This window comes from Ostrinia furnacalis, unplaced genomic scaffold (assembly GCF_004193835.3).
Source record: "Ostrinia furnacalis isolate ACB-3 unplaced genomic scaffold, ASM419383v2 OfSCF1217, whole genome shotgun sequence".
NCBI lineage: Eukaryota > Metazoa > Arthropoda > Insecta > Lepidoptera > Crambidae > Ostrinia > Ostrinia furnacalis.
Genome location: NW_021131456.1, coordinates 431,686 through 447,817, shown reverse-complemented (window position 1 = coordinate 447,817; position 16,132 = coordinate 431,686). Strand labels below are relative to the sequence as shown.

Sequence of the window (16,132 nt, the reverse complement as noted above, 5' to 3'; positions counted from 1 at the left end):
CTACTTAGCAACTTTAATTTGAGTTAGTTGTGAAAATATTTTAATGTAAATGAATATTTTCTACTTAGCAACTTTAGTTTGCGTTAGTTGTGAAAATATTTTATTGTAAATTAATATTTTCTACTTTTTTACAACTTAAAAAAAAACATTTCTGATTTTTGGAATCTAAAGGGTTTCGAAATGGGATATCATATTAAAAATCTTTTGTTAATGTTACAGGTACCAACCTCATGCCGGCCACAATAGTGCTTACAGCGCGTACTATGCCCACAGGTAGCCCACGCGTGGGGTCGCTATGTGATAGTTTTGAATGAGAGGAAAGACAACAGATGGATGTGAATGTATATTGTAGAGAATGTAAAAATAAGTATTTATGATAAAAGATGGGAAGAACAATTATTATTAGGATAGTACAGGATTTGGGGTGCCAAAGAAAACATACCAAATGTAGGAAGTCATTAAAAAAGGAAAGGACACGTAGTAAGTAAACTAAATAGATTTTCTAGAGTCAAATAGGTTTGCCGGGGGAATATTTTCTGGGTTATGACAATTAAAACTTAAACTGTACACAGAAAAAGCAATAAATAAATTCTATTCTATTTTAAAAAAATGGTTTAAGTAATAACAGTTCTTCAGGATCACATCTACACTTTTAGGTTAGAAAAATATTTTTTGAATCAACATTTTAACAGTGTTAAATACGACGACCGCAACGAGAATTACCCGAATCTTAAAACGTTGTCATACGAGTAGGTAATGATGGATCCTAATTTAGTATTAAAATTATTTGTTTCTTGAAGATAAGTAAGCCTAATTCAGAAGTTATGCTGGTGACAGGCTTTATTAAATTAATCTTTGATTCGTGTTAAAGCACGGAAATACAGATATTACTTATTATCGAAGGCAAGAACAAGCACTGTACTTAAGGTGAAATAGAGTTTAATATATTTATAAGTTATTTGTAAATTAGTAAGGTATAGCTTAAGTTTTAAAACCAAAAAAAGATGGAAACAGTGCCTTTTATAAGTGATACTGTTTACTTAGCTCTAGTTTAAACAGATATTTTAATGTTACCAAATATAAAAATAAGTATTAGATTTAAGTTCTTTTGGTGCCAATTATTATGAAAATTAGTAAAGGTAGAATAAATACTTATAAATCTCTGACTAAAATTATTGTTTACTGAAAAATGAAAATTTTGAGTGTAAACCAGTCATTTGAAACCAAATCTACGGTAGGAATTTAAGATTTTCATAACATTTTTGAAATTTCTACCGTCAAAATGTTGTAACCAAAGGTGTTTTTTAAGTTAAATGTAAAGATTTAGTGGTAAGAGTATGTATTTATTACATTAAATTAAAATTCATTTAAGTCTATAGATTTCTTTATTTACAAAATAACATTAATCCTCATTAACACAAATTGGACGAAAGAAGCATTTCTTCATGAATATTGGAAGATTTTTTCTTATTTTTAATTTTCTTTTAATATCTGACGAAGTATTAAATAATTTAATGTCAAAATCCGTTCGAATATTCAGCAATCGAGAAGTTTTTTCTTTTATACATTGTGTTATTATTCCAAGTTTACATTAAAAAGAAATAGTACTGCATTTGCTGGGGTAAGTTCTCAATCTGTGGTTTCTTGAAATGCGACTTTTCTCCCACTGTGTAAGTCATGACGTGGTTCACTGTAGCCGATCCTGGCTCATCACCACGCTCTACGATCACCTTAGACGATACTGTCTCTTCGAACTCCTCGCCTACTAATTCTGGTTCTGGCTCAACCAGCTCCTCAATAGGAAAGACAATTGTGGTCGTGGTAGTGACAGGCTCCATTGGGTAGTAAGGAGAGTAGTACTCAGGAGCTGGAGTAAATTGCTCGTAGAAGTTAGGCATGTGGCTTACTGGAGGTCTTTGCTGATGCATTTGGTGAGGAGGCGACACTATCTGGGTCTCATAAGGGTGGCTGTGATAGTTGTAGTGAGGATGCTGTTCGTAATGGACATGCACTGGTGGTCTTTCTTGGATGAACTCTGGCACGTATTCATAGCTTGGCAAAGAATTTTGATGCGCGATTATTTCTGCTTCTGGTACGGAGTACACGAAGTATGTGTTGTTTTCTGTGGATTTGACTGAAGTTTCGTTGTTTACTGGAATGAATTCGATTTCTTTCGTCTCGTTCTTTGAGTCGTAAGCGTCTTTCAGTATAGTGGTGAGTTCTTCAGCTTGTTTGTTAGTAGCTACAGCGAGGTCTGACAGGATTTCAGGGTCGGGGTTGAACTCGATTCCGAATTTATCAGCGATTTCTTGAGCGGACATCATCTTTTCGATTGCAATGTTCTGATATTCGTTATTGTTCTTGATGTGTTTCAGCAATCTCATGACAAGTTGGGAGCTGTCCATTGGGGATTCAAGTGATCTTTTCTTCCTCAGGCTGTTTTCATCGTATTCCTTCTCGCAATCTCTCAATGCGTAGGACAAAAGGTTGGCCATCTCGCTTTGGATAGCTAGTGTTATTTGGTTGGCCATTTCTTTGATATCTTCCAGTTGTTCTGCTGGTGGTTTGTCTGAATTGGTTACCGAGGCCATTTTAGCCGCTGAAGAAGTTTGGTGAAGATTTTGCTTCGGGAGTGAGAAGATATCAATCCAGTCGGTGTCTGTAGCTCTAAATTCTTTTATTTTCATATCCCCGGGAGCAGATTTGAGAATTTCTCGACTGGTGTCTTCCCATTCTTCTTTGTCAATGTCATCTGTTGCGTATATGAATGAGGACTGAAAAAAAGAATTCAGTTTTAAGACTTTGTCTTAAATGAAGATACAGTTATTTACATACATAATAATCTATAAAGTTTTTGGCTTAATAAAGGACTCATAATAATTTTAAAAATGAAGGAAAAATGTTTGAATAATTACAATTAATATTAAAATTAAAATATTTACCTGAACTATTAACGCCAGAATAAAAAATAGGGGTGCCATGGTGGATACGAAGTACTATCAAATTGTTACATGTATTGCTTTTATACATGTTTTTGTACTTTATCGATTCCTTATGAAATTCGTGTTTCGAAAAAATTTCACGATGCTCTTTGACATAATTTGATAAAGGTTTGTGTAATGAAAGTTTTGAAACTGCGAAGTTATAAATAATTGTGTCATGAAGTTACAGAAGCAAGCAAAAAAATCACATTATCATTAACAATGTTGTTTTATTACGTTCATAACATAATACTAAATACAAAATACAATTAAATAAGACAAAATACCAATTAAATAATTTACAAATAAATAAAATAAAAACTGATCTAACAAAAATACACAATATTTTTTCTAGACAGTTTAAATAATGGCCTATTTGAGATGCTCATCAGAGATTCTCTTATTCAAAGAGATTACGAGACAGTTCTTTGTATTTTACTGAGAATAATAAGATGATGATTCATACGGCAGGGGGTAGGAAGGTATCATGGCATTAGGTATGGGATAGGGAGAGTTAGGGTTCGGCTGATATGGGGGAGGGTTGTACGGGACGGGAGAGGTGGGGCAGACAGGGGCAGGAGGTGGTGAGTATGGAGGCCTATGGGGGCAGGGAGGCGGTGGATACTCAGAGTGACTGCAGGAGCAAGACTCCTGATTGTTAGGGTTGTAAGGAGGTGGTGGATAAGGCGGGGGGTTTTGAGGGTACGGGCTAGGGGTGTACGGTGGCGGAGGGCTACTGGGACTGTAGGAATTGCCAGGGTAAGGCGGTGGAGGGTACGAGTCGTATGAGGGTTGGGGATTTGGATTGTAAGAGCTGGGGCATGGCTGGGGTGGAGGATTAGAGCTGCAAGAGCTCGGGGAGTAAGGCTGGGGTGGGGTGTTTGAACTGTAAGAACTTGGAGGGTATGACTGAGGTGGGGGTGGGGCGTTGGAATTGTAAGAACTAGGGGGGTATGGTTGAGGCGGAGTACTAGGGCTGTAGGAGCTAGGGGGATAAGGCTGGGGTGAAGGGCTTGGACTGGATGAGCTAGACGAATATTGAGGTGGCGGCGAGCTGGGAGCACCAGGGCTGTATGAGCTCGTTGGATATGCAGCAGGAGTAGCACTATAAGGAGGTGGTGGGTATGCATAGTCGTAATATGGGTAAGCAGACCTTGGAACCGGATTTGAGACTCCGTACGCGTAATCGTTAGGATCTGAAGAGTAGTACGGTGGATTTTGGACTGTAGTGGAAGATATTGTCACAGAGGGGTTTCCTGGGGATGGTGGGGATATGGCGACAGTTGTGGGGTTCTGGGCGTATGGTGGTGAGACGTATATGACTTGGGGCGAGGTTGGCGGGTATGGGGCTGGAGGGTACGTCACAGGGTAGCTGTACGCGCTCTCGAAGGAGGTGGCAGTGTTTGAAGTGTAGTCCGGAGTGGAGGCGGCACTTGCGTATGATGGAGGCGTCGTGTTGGTGCTTTGCGACGAAGTCTTAGTCAGGAAAGCTGGAGAAATAAAAAAGAATTAATGTGATTAGCATTTTGGCTATTCACACAGCTATTAAAAGTAATATGTTTTCTAGTAAAGCAAAACTCACTAAAGAATTAAAAAATCGTTACTTAATCAAAGGTGTCATCCTAAATTCCATAAATATTATTGTTTTAGTATTCTCATGATAACTATGAGCAGCGTCTAAAAATTATCACAATTATTGCAAACATAAACGTGACAAAAGAACCTGCGTAGCTCAGGAATGTAGTTTACGTGTTACGCAATATAGACTTTATACTATTTATAGTCAATTAAGTATAGTTTACACACTTACGTGATGTATACAGGGCACTGATCATCTGGTTCATACGCTCATGTAGAGATGCCATCTGCAAAACGTAGTAATATTTATGTAAAACACAATCACAGCAACGAAAATTCACGTAAATTAGTCAACTTTGTCAAAACCGGACTAATAATTATGAAACAGTGACATTGGCATTGGTTTCAAGGTCATTTCAAATGATGCAATAAATAAGAAGTGTCATCAATATTCAATACAACGTTAATAAATTGGCTACCTCATAGTATGCTCATAGTCTATCAATAAGTATCATAATTTAGAAAGTTTCTGTGCATCTTTGGAAAGGTTTGCTGTATGTTTACCCTATTTTTATGTACATTTGTCTTAATATAAGTAGCTTTATATAATACTAAGCATGTTGTGTACGCTGATTTTGGATCTCTGTTTAGTTATTTAATATTTTGTTAATTTCATGGCTATGTAATTGACAGTGATCTGTTTGTGTACCTATTTTAAATAAATAAATAAATGAAGCTTAAGGAGCCCTTATATGCCCATATAGGATTATGAGCTCTCATAATGGCGTACCAGCACTTTGAGAACAATTGGCAAGTGCTGAGAAGAACAAACCCTGTCACCACAGATGGATATAGAAATAACGGTAGGAACTACATTAATTGGGAACCTGTTGAGTAACTTCTTGACTCTAATATTGTCTCTACATGGGAAGCCTTAGTCCGGGGCTATGCTAACACAAACTATATTTGTTTCAAGTTATTTCATCATCATCGTCATCATCATCATCATTTCAGCGATAGGACGTCCACTGCTGAACATAGGCTTTCCTTCGCTGACATAGCCCGACGAATTAGCAAACTGAAGTGGCAATGGGCAGGGCACATAGTAGTTACGCAGAACTGACGGCCGATAGGGCAGTAAGGTTCTGGAATGGAGGCCGCGTACCGGGAAACGCAGCGTGTGACGTCCACCCACATGGTGGACCGACGTCATCAAGTTATTTAAAACAGCNTTTAAAACTATGATATTTACAATAAAAATAACGTACCTGCGATTGCTGCATCTGATGGCAACTGGTGGCCGTTGCATAACTTACACCTATCAAGAAGGCACTTAATTTTATCCACGTCGGCAGCATTTTCTAATTTATTTTTATTATTAACGTTGGTCCATCTGCCTCTTTCTTTACATTGAGTAGATTTGAACTAAACTGTGATATTTAAACATTCAGAAATAAAGATTAGACTCAGATGACGATTGTAAACAAATCGGATAAGAATCAGTTCAGATAAAGGCAGTTCTATGAGTTAAGAGATAAACTGAGGAGATATCGGTTGGAAATTAGTAAAAAGCACGTTAAAGTTACTGAAAGCGATTTGATTGATAAGGGAGATAGATGTTCGGAGAAATAATTGCTAAATAGTAAGATTGATTCGTTATTATGAGTTTACACTCTACCTTTGCTAATAGGAAGATAGTAGGTACTTACATGTAAATAGTAATTTAACTTAGTGTTTCTTGAATGAAGTTATAAAATGCTTCAAATAATGACAAAGCAAGAATGAATGAAACTAGACCTATTTTACAAAGCAAGAAGAATCCGTGACTATTAAGGATAGGATTTGCGATGTAATTAATAAATTATTCTAAAAATTCTAAAAATAACATCAAACTCTATGAACTATTAATAATAACAACACAGAATATTGCAACTGTTTAATTATGATTACACAACATTCTTTACTCACATAACTAGTTACTGAAAATAGTGCTACATAAACTATAATCTAAAACCTATTAGGTAAATTAGGTATACATTTTGTAAAATACTGCTTCTGTGCAAATAATTTCCATGTAACTTAGTGAACATCTGAAACATTATTCAAGAGCTACCAAAGACGCTTCACCACTGCCCCACTTCTTTTCTTCTCTGTCCACCTATGCAACACGATTTCCAGTCCCAGCAACCCAATAGACGCAATAGCCCCAATTGTTGTGAGCCAATGATATTATAGAACAATATCATTGTTGTGAGCCCTAACAGTGGGGCAACGTCCCAGAAGGTTACTCTTTCAGCTAGCATCGCCGCTCTGCAGGGGGGAGGGTGGGTTTGGATGGAGGATAGCAGTTGTCGGGCTAGCCCCGTCTCGTAAAGCCAGGCTCCAGTCGATCTGAAGATCTCGGTCCACTGTCCCCAGCCATTACGAGTAAATTAGATAGATACTCAGCTAATTCTAAAAATAACTTCAAACTCTATGAACTAATAATAATAACAACACAGAATATTGCAACTGATTAATTATGATTACACAACACTTACTTACTTACCTAGGTACTGACAATAGGGCTATATAACCTACGTACTTATGTATATTTCTAAAAACTATTAAAATCAATTTTTACTATTTTACGTTTTGTGTACGTATGTGTGCTGCTACTGCTACTGTGAAAGTAACTTACGTACCTTTGTGAACATCTGAACTGCATATTATTCAAGAGCTACCAAAGACGCTTCACTACTGCCCCACTTCTTTTCCCTTCTATTCTTCTCTGTCCACCTATGCAACACGATTTCCAGCCCCAACAACCCAATAGACGCAATAGCCCCAAGTGTAGTGAGTCCCAACAGTGGGGCAACGTCCCAGAAGGTCACTCTTTCAGCTAGCATAGCCGCCCTGCAGGGGGGAGGGTGGGTTTGGATGGAGGATAGCAGTTGTCGGGCTAGCCCCGTCTCGTAAAGCCAGGCTCCAGTCGATCTGAAGATTTCTGTCCACTGTCCCCGGGCTGATGCAGAAACCCATGTCATGATCTGGTGGACGTAAAATATTTTCATCATCATCTTTACATAGGTAGTCCACTGCTGAACAAAGGCCTAACTGTAGGCCTTATAAATAAGCTCAAAGTGGCACAGCGTGCTGTGGAGAGGGTTATGCTCGGTGTTTCTTTGCGAAATAGAATCAGAAATGAGGAGATCCGTAAACGAGCTTACTCGTAAGTCGCTGACGTTAATACGAAAAAAATATGTAGTCTATAATGTCTACGATTTTGTTAATTTAATCATAATAGTTGTGATATGTTACTATTTTAGAGCAATTAAAAATTAAAAGTCCGTTACGTATTTTTTTTTTATCAGGCAGGTATATACAGTCAGCTGAGTCAGCGTCAAATAGTGACACCCAAAGTAGCCAAAAGTTCGCAACACATCTTTGTTACAATTTTATTAGAATAAGGTTATGTCTCAGAATACAGGGTTATGTTGAAAATTTTTTGCCCACTTTGGGTGTCACGAAAAATATTACGCTGATAAGACTTACTTCAGGAATGGTATCAACATGCTGCATCTTACAAATCTCATCGTCACTGAACTTCTCCAAGAAATGGTACAACTGGTGATACTCTGCGTGGTATGCTGTGTACCCTTGCTGTATCAGCTGAACTCCATATTCCATATCTTGGAACAGTTTGGACGTCATCTTCTTCTTTTTCAGGTACTCCAGTTCTTCCCAATCAGTTTCCACCTAAATATAAATGAGTTTCTTTTATTTATCATTAATAATTATAGGTATAAAGCTTAACAGTGGTTGAGGTATGGGCAAGGGAAGGTGTTTTTGAGAAGTCAAACATCAACGAGGCGAGCCCTCTGAACACGTCCGACTGCTTTGTCCGACTAATCGGACCACGTGAACTTTTTTTCCTGTTGGTTCGATTAGTTCGGACTACAAGAAATCGCAATTCCACTTCGTCCGATTAATCGGACTTGAAATAAATAAAACAAAATCGATCCATGGAAACTATTTCTCTTAACTACCAACGCAATGATTTGCTTCAGATTTGTAGGTATGCGCTGTCCGTCATAATAAGTGAATACCGCTCCCATACCTCGAGCATTGACTGAGTTAAGTGCTTGATCTATAGCCACATTTTTGTTGACTCCATAAAAATGTTTCAACGACCTACATTGAACATGCCGTTCCTTATAAAATCGTGGTCTTCCGACGCTATAGCGTATCTGGAGTCGGCTAGCTCCCTCAAGGTGTTGGGCCCTCCTCTGCCGGTGCTCATCAGCGCTGACACAATGGCTGACGTATAGTATGCGTGAACTAGCATTGCACAAATGGACATGACTGTGAAAGTCCACCGTCCTGCCACGCCATCGGGAACTGCTGCTGCATCTGAAAGAATTGAAACGATGATAAAGATTTATGGTGTTTTTAAAAGTACAAGAAATAAATATGAAACGTTCAAACCTCCTTTTTTAGCAACATGTGGGAGCTTGCTATATCTTCGTGTAGTGTAGTAGTAGTAGAAAATCTGCTTAGGCTGAGTTGCATCATCTTACTTTAATTTTGACAAACGCCCAAAATCTGTCAAACTCCGTACAAAAAAAAAACACCGGTTATCTCATAGTTACGGTCAAAGTTAGGTGGTGCAACTCAGCCTAGTCTTTCACCGTACATAACGACTTTTGACCGCAACAGGGTTAAATTATAAAAAGGAAAAATAATATGCACGACTATGGCAACAAAATCAACTCGATGCGTTCAGTATTCTTAAAAGGAACTCTGTACTGTAACGCACACTTATCTGCACCGTAACGTAAACTAAAGGCGATACGGTGTTGATCCCTTTCCGAGTTGATAAGTGTGCTATGATCTTAAACAGTAAATCTCTAGAAGAAAAGACCTAATCAAAATCTTTGAAGTGTTACCTTGCTGCAACCAAGTGGCGAGTACAGCCATGAAAGCGCCTTCCTTCTCTTGCTTTCCTCTGGCTGCTACCCTTTGGGCCAGAGCCAGGGTTACACCGATTCCTAGGCAAGTCCACCAACAGGCAGCCGTGAATGGTTCCACATACATATTGCTGCTGCTCTCCCGTTCAGCTAGGTAGGTAAACCCGACACTGTAGAGGAAAATAGGAAAGAAATAAATAAATAATAATAAATAAATCTTTGGACAATTTCACACAGCGCCAGCTAGCCCCAAAGTAAGCAACTCAATGCTTGTGTTATGAGTGCTAGCTTAACGGATATACTACTTATATACTTTTTTTAAAATTAAATACATACTATTATTCATATTTACACCCAGACCCGTCACAAAAATTAAAATTCATCATTTCAATTTCTGCCCGGCCGGGAATCGAACCCGAGACCTCTCGGCATAGTAGTCCGTTCTGAACCACTACACCAAACGGCCGACAATAGAACCCAGTAGCCTTATTCACTTAACAAAACTTTAACGACAACAAAACACTGAGTTGCGATCCTATCGAGTAATCGTCTTATCAAAATGACCCTTGTGAATACGGATTTAGAACTGTTTTTCAATGGGACGACTTCTGAACGTCAGCAAGATCTTGACTGTCATTTATTCGTGAATTAGGCCACTGGAGTAGGTACTCCTCGACATATAACCCGGTCGAATTAACTGCGCATCTGGCAGTCGTGACGTCACGTTGACGCTTTGGTATCGGTGGAGCTAACGCGAGGAGAAGCGCGGGTGAGTGCTCGGAGAGTCTCATTCCAGCGGGGTGTATAGTGAACTTTATAGGTTTGTAAGTAAACTTTCTAACTGAAGAGCAACTTGTTACCTAAAAAGCCAAATCGGCATGATGTAGTCCAGATACTCCATTCTTGTCTCCATAATTCTCAGCACGCCAGCATTAAGGTCTGCTGACTCCGAACGCAACACGTCTTGGGTGCTGTACCACAGCTTAGCTGGTACTAGGACTCGTCTGGGAACATACAGTCAGGGTTAATATTTCGTGACACACAATGTGGTCAAAATGTTGATAACACCACCTTATTCCTATTGTTACAAAGACGTGCTGCGAACACTTTGGTTACTTTGCATGTCATGCACTATTTGACGCTGACTGTACTATAATCCTATTTCAAAGTGAAACTAGTGATAGTGAATTAGTTGAGACTTGGAACTGCTAGTTTCATTCCAGTTCAGTGAATATATCGAGTAATAATGTTCGTTGTTTAGGCACTTAGTAAATCATGTCTCACAAGCTCTCACAGCTTTTTTTACACAGGCCTTTTAGGCACAGGACATTGAGTGTCCTCAGCTTAGTTTCTATTTGTTCATTTATGTCTTTAACTTCTATTGTGTGTTAAATAAATTATATTATATTCTATTCTAAATATAATATTTCTGTAACCCACGTAGCATTGACAGCCTCGATGATGAGTGAGGATGCACCGTAGCCACAACGTAAGCCTGCATCGGGTGCCGTCAGGTCTTCTAGGTATTCAGCAAAGGAACCCTTGTAGACTTCTTCAGAATAGTGTGCTACCTGGAACACCAGTAAATCCTTAAATAGTACTTTGTAGTATAGCAATTTACAATATTCCAATACAATCCAGAGGATAATAGAATGGAAATATAGCAGCTTCTTTTGGATTGTTTTTTTACGCAGAACAAGGCAGATATTTGACCGCAATCGCACCTGATTTTAATTGAGATGCTGTCTAGGATAGTACCTACATATTATTTGCTCTGTAAGTGCTTATTCACTCTTGCCTTGAAAAGGCCCAGATTATAGTGTGCTGATTCTTTAGTAGTTCTTTTTCCAGCGGTATAGTCATCTCTATTAATCTCACATCTCTAATGACTACAGCTAGATAGATCTTACCGGGGCTACAATCCTGAAAGGGTATTTCTTGACATCTTTTCGCCTCTGGATTCTCTCCCATTCATGAGTGACCTGCAGCCCGTCAGACCAGTGAGCCCATTCATGCTGAGTGGCACCCTCTTGTGGGTGGACGTATATTTCATCGAAGTATAAGTTTACTGTCGTTGATGTTGTATCTAAAATTCAATAAATTATCTGTGAATTTTAACCTTAACATCGAACTCTTCCTATGTTCTTCTGATTAATTTCGTTGCGGGTCCAATAACAGTTTAACTTTCCCACGAGACAAACTCGAGCTTCACTGGTTGGGTTTTTATTGGCAGTTAAGCTGTTATAGATCCTGGCTACACAAGAGTTACAGCAGTGGGAAGGTGGGAATAGTCCCGTACCTATCTGTGGATGTTATTGCAATAGAAACCTTACCGTTAACTTCTTCTGATACGGTTGCAAACATTTCTGTATTATCAAAACTTTCAGTTTCTCGAAGTATTGTCATATCGTTATCATATCTCACTGAGTGTAAAGCATCGGGTATATTTTTGCTGACGATGAGCCATTTGTACCAGTGAGAAAAATGTTTTCGATATACCTAAAACACAGATGCGTAATGTAGTAGAACCCTGTTCTTTTTTGCTTAGTCTTCTATTCCTGATATTGTCTTTGTTGAACATACCTTTTTCAACAAGTTAAAGTTCTCCTGATCAATGAAGAGAACTCCTTGAAATTTGAAGTCTGAGATGTTTCCTAGCACTTCTGGATCACATGCAAACGTTACGCTCATTCCATGCTCATAGAACTTCTTGGCGAATTTTACTTCATCTGTTTCCAAATAAAGAATTTTGTAGAGTTTTCGAATAATAACTAGTTTCAAGTAGTAGAGGTGGCTGAGTTTTTTCCGCCAATTTCTTCTCAGTAATAGCCCATATGTTATCCCGAAGTGGGGGTAGGACAAGCTATATTTGGGATGTGTATGTGTAAAAGCGCCCTGGAAAGGGTCTAAGTACTGATTAAACTTTAACTTTGAGAGAAAACGCGTTATGAATAAAAACGGAGACACTTAAAAATAGTAGTCCTGTTTTTCAAGTCAGTAAAATGCCATTTCAGATGTCTCTTTCTACGATTCCCTTTGAACGAAATGTGGTTGTAACCGACACCACCAATATAAAGCATACCTGACTAACGTTTTAATGCAAATCCACTATAGTAGAGCTGGGTTGGAATAATTGATCAAGTATTTAAAAGCAATTAACAGTACTCTAGATAGATAGAACAGAACTTTATTGTACACCTGACAAAACAGACACATAAGAAATTTAGACGTAAAAAACTTGGACTAAATCGTTAAAAAACTTGGAATATAGCCTGAATTAGAATCTGGAGGATCTTACCGAATGAAGACCAGCATGCCAGAACGAATATACTTCCTACGAGTTTGTATTTAAAGAATTCCACTATTGCTGGAATAAACATTGTAACTTTTGTATTCTAAATAGAAAACCAAGCCTGCGTGTAATGTAGGTTAAAGTTCTAAATATTCTTGTTTTCAAACGTATCATTCATTGGATAATCTTTTGGGTACAGTTAGCAGAAACAAAATGAACTGTTTTAACGTAGATATACAGGGTGGCCAGGGAGTTGACGTTCAAAGCTAAAATTTAGATTCCTTACATCAAGGTGTATCTAAATCATCCCCATGTATGTTCTACAATTTTTCTTAGTTTAAAGCCTTTTTAAAACCTACTAGGTCATATAATTTTAAAATAATTATCACAAAATTAACTTTATCTCCTAAACTAAGCAAAATCGTAGAACATACATGGGGGTAATTTAGATACACCTTGATGTAAGGAATTTAATTTTAGCTTTGAACGTCAACTCCCTGGCCACCCTGTATACAGGGTGTTAGGTCAATGGGTATATGAGCCGACACTAGCCCATGTTAATATAGGCATAGAAATTTGATATCTTGATTTTAATTTTTTTAATTTTAATCAAAATAAATTTTATAAAATCCGATTTGTATGAAAATTAAAATAATTAAAATGAAGATATCAATTTTCTGACTTCACCAAACCATTTATATGACCATGTTAACATGGGCTAGTGTCGGCTCATATACCCACTTACCTAACACCCTGTATAAGTTAGGTTTCATAAGATATACGGTATTAAGGGCTTTTAGAGTTCTACAGAGCATAATATGGAGCTTTTACTACCATCTTCATAAAGTATAAGTTTGTCTAGGCTACCATGTCCTACTGCTGCTCTTTAAATGTACCTATGCATGTCCCACTAGTGTATTATATAAATTGAAAATATGAAATTGTATTTTTTTGCCGACAGTACCTACAGCACAAATTACTGCATTGAAAATGCATTTCAAACAGTTTGAAGGTTTTATCAAATTATACGTTACCACAGTAAATGGCCCACTATTTTGGTTAGAAAATCACATTGGAATTTAATTGATTGGGGTAAACAACCACCTATAAATTTTCATTGTTTAGCTTGCAATAAATTTTAACTACCTAACAGTGTTTATGCTTGTTTAAAACAATAAGTATATTATGCTTGTTTTTTTTTCATCTTCGAAATAACGTTATGGCCGAGGAAAAAATATACAAAAATAGTTTTAAGAATTAAAGAACATACTCATACATTACGAGTATAATTATAATTATTTATTCATTGATGACTTCAAAACATTGGAATGAGGATTAAATTGATACCTAATTCCATAGCTGGGCATTAACTCGTTAATCCGTTAATCGTTAATTAACGAAGTTAACATTTCTATTAACGGATTAACTTTTAAGTTAACTTTAAAAAATGTTAACGGACTCGTTAACTTCCGTTAAATTATCTTAAGTCCGTTAATCGTTAATCCAGTACCTACTATTTAGGTACCAAATCAAAGCACACTGAAAAACGCTAGGAAAACGCGTTCTGACAAGTATGTACGTTCGGGCTTTCAGAACTTCCAGAACCCAAAACAACAGTTGTTGTAACGATCACTAACGACATTTGTTAGTATGTGTGGGACAACTCTTGCAACTGAATTTAAGACCAGTTTTACTCAACCGATTGAGCTGAAATTTGGTATACTTATGTAAGTACGATGACAATGCAATGTTATGGTACCATTGAGCTGGTCAGCAATGATCTGATGACGGAGTCATGAGGTGGCCATAGGAATTCCTAAATGAAACGGCGGCATCGCATCGAATTTGGGTTCGTTGGATTTGTCTTTTCGAGCACTTTAGTACTAGATGATGTCCAGGGTCCTGATGATGGAGTCAGGAGGTGGCCATAGGAATTCCTAAACGAAACGGTGGAAACTTATCGAGTTTGGGTTTGCTGGATTTGTCTTTTTGAGCACTTTGGTGCTAAATTGTATTGTAATTGAACCAAGGCTCTGAGATTGAGATACTACTAAAAGTGTAAAATAAAATTATAACTTTTTTAAAAACAAGCTTTTAGGCGGTTATCACACTGCGCCGCGTTCCGCCGCGGTACGCGGGACGACAGATTTAATCATTGTATGCAAATACCTCTGATAACTGAATACACTGACAACGCGTCTGCGCGCGGGATTTTTTATGAAATCACGCGTTCCGCGGCTGAGCGCGGCGTAGTGTGATAACCGCCTTATTCTGAAATGCAATTGTACTAAAACGAAAAAAATAATAGTAGGTAGTACTTATAAATGCAAGGTTCAAATAATTTCGAAAGCTTGTAGCGCAAACAAAAAAAAAATTGGCCAAGTGCGTGTCGGTGCTACGCGCAGTGTAGGGTTCCGTAGTGGTCCGTCGTTACCACAGTATATTTCAGAAGCAAGCAATTACTTCACTTTTCATATTTTCTTCTAAGGAATTTTCACTAGTTAATAAATTTTGTGATACATGAGTTAAATGACTATTAATCTCAAACTAATTGATGTATCTTAACCGCTAGCTATAGTTTTCCTTGAAAGTTCATGATTAGCAGTATTATCACGAATTTTTCCAGTTTTTGAAGCCAACAGTTTCGTTTTTAGAGGGGGGGGNTATTTATTGGGCTTTCAAATAACACCAATATTGTTGGGGTACCCTGATTGTGTCAGAAGAAAATCTTTAAAGTTCGCGTCGCGGAAGGTGCGGTTTATTTGATGTTGAGTGTAGTTCCTTATTAAAAAATTAAACATAATTGATTAGGATTTTTGTTTTATTCCATTGGTATTTCAGACACATAAACCTAAAATGAACCATCTAACTAATAGACCAGCAATCAGATATCAAAACGTTTTAAGTAGGTATTTATATATTAATTATTGAAATACATTAGATATTTCTTCATAATGTCATCAATTCTAAGTTTGCGGAGCGATTTTTATATTTGGAGATTCATTTCTCAATTCCGTGATTCATTTTCTCAATTCGGTGCTCTCTCAATTCGATGCTTAACATTTCTCATAAACCACTTCACAATATTTAGTGACAATGCTTTTTTTACATTCAGAATGGAGTAACATTTATTTTTTTGTATTGAAACTACTTACAAAATTAAATATAAATTTTAGCACCGAATTGAGAAAAAATACACCGTACAGTAGAAATGCCCTTGAAACGTATTTTTGAGGCATCGAATATTTCACTAATATTCGATCCCTTCCCAAAAATTGTTTAATGTATGTAAAGATTCATTATACATGCAAACATTACCCTAAACCTATTAC

The 16,132-nt window shown here is 37.4% G+C and overlaps 4 protein-coding genes across 8 annotated transcripts in view; 1 reads left to right on the top strand and 3 right to left on the bottom strand.

Annotated features, from left to right (window-relative positions):
- Positions 1–1,328, top strand: part of LOC114351876 (T-box transcription factor TBX1) — a 38,482-nt gene extending 37,154 nt beyond the window's left edge. For all 5 annotated transcript variants that reach the window (XM_028303222.1, XM_028303225.1, XM_028303223.1 and 2 more), the window contains exon 9: positions 220–1,328. In XM_028303222.1, the coding sequence (XP_028159023.1) occupies positions 220–277 (58 nt within the window). In that variant the 3' untranslated portion in view covers positions 278–1,328. The remainder of the gene's footprint in view (positions 1–219) is intronic.
- A 258-nt stretch (positions 1,329–1,586) lies between these two features.
- LOC114351900 (uncharacterized) lies at positions 1,587–2,981 on the bottom strand. Its single transcript, XM_028303248.1, has 2 exons — positions 2,943–2,981; positions 1,587–2,774 (listed from the first exon to the last, which is right to left on the bottom strand). The coding sequence occupies exons 1-2, from the start codon at positions 2,979–2,981 to the stop codon at positions 1,587–1,589; spliced, it is 1,227 nt and encodes a 408-aa protein (XP_028159049.1).
- A 359-nt stretch (positions 2,982–3,340) lies between these two features.
- Positions 3,341–6,210, bottom strand: LOC114351873 (extensin-2). The gene is made up of 3 exons (XM_028303218.1): positions 5,828–6,210; positions 4,792–4,846; positions 3,341–4,471 (listed from the first exon to the last, which is right to left on the bottom strand). Exons 1-3 carry the CDS (start codon positions 5,915–5,917, stop codon positions 3,417–3,419), a joined length of 1,200 nt encoding a protein of 399 aa, XP_028159019.1. The 5' UTR covers positions 5,918–6,210; the 3' UTR covers positions 3,341–3,416.
- Positions 6,211–7,267: 1,057 nt separating this feature from the next.
- Positions 7,268–12,895, bottom strand: LOC114351882 (uncharacterized). Its single transcript, XM_028303231.1, has 10 exons — positions 12,807–12,895; positions 12,092–12,237; positions 11,842–12,007; positions 11,419–11,594; positions 10,949–11,079; positions 10,369–10,512; positions 9,488–9,678; positions 8,737–8,951; positions 8,094–8,297; positions 7,268–7,588 (listed from the first exon to the last, which is right to left on the bottom strand). Exons 1-10 carry the CDS (start codon positions 12,886–12,888, stop codon positions 7,268–7,270), a joined length of 1,776 nt encoding a protein of 591 aa, XP_028159032.1. The 5' UTR covers positions 12,889–12,895.
- Between the last annotated feature and the right edge of the window lie 3,237 nt (positions 12,896–16,132).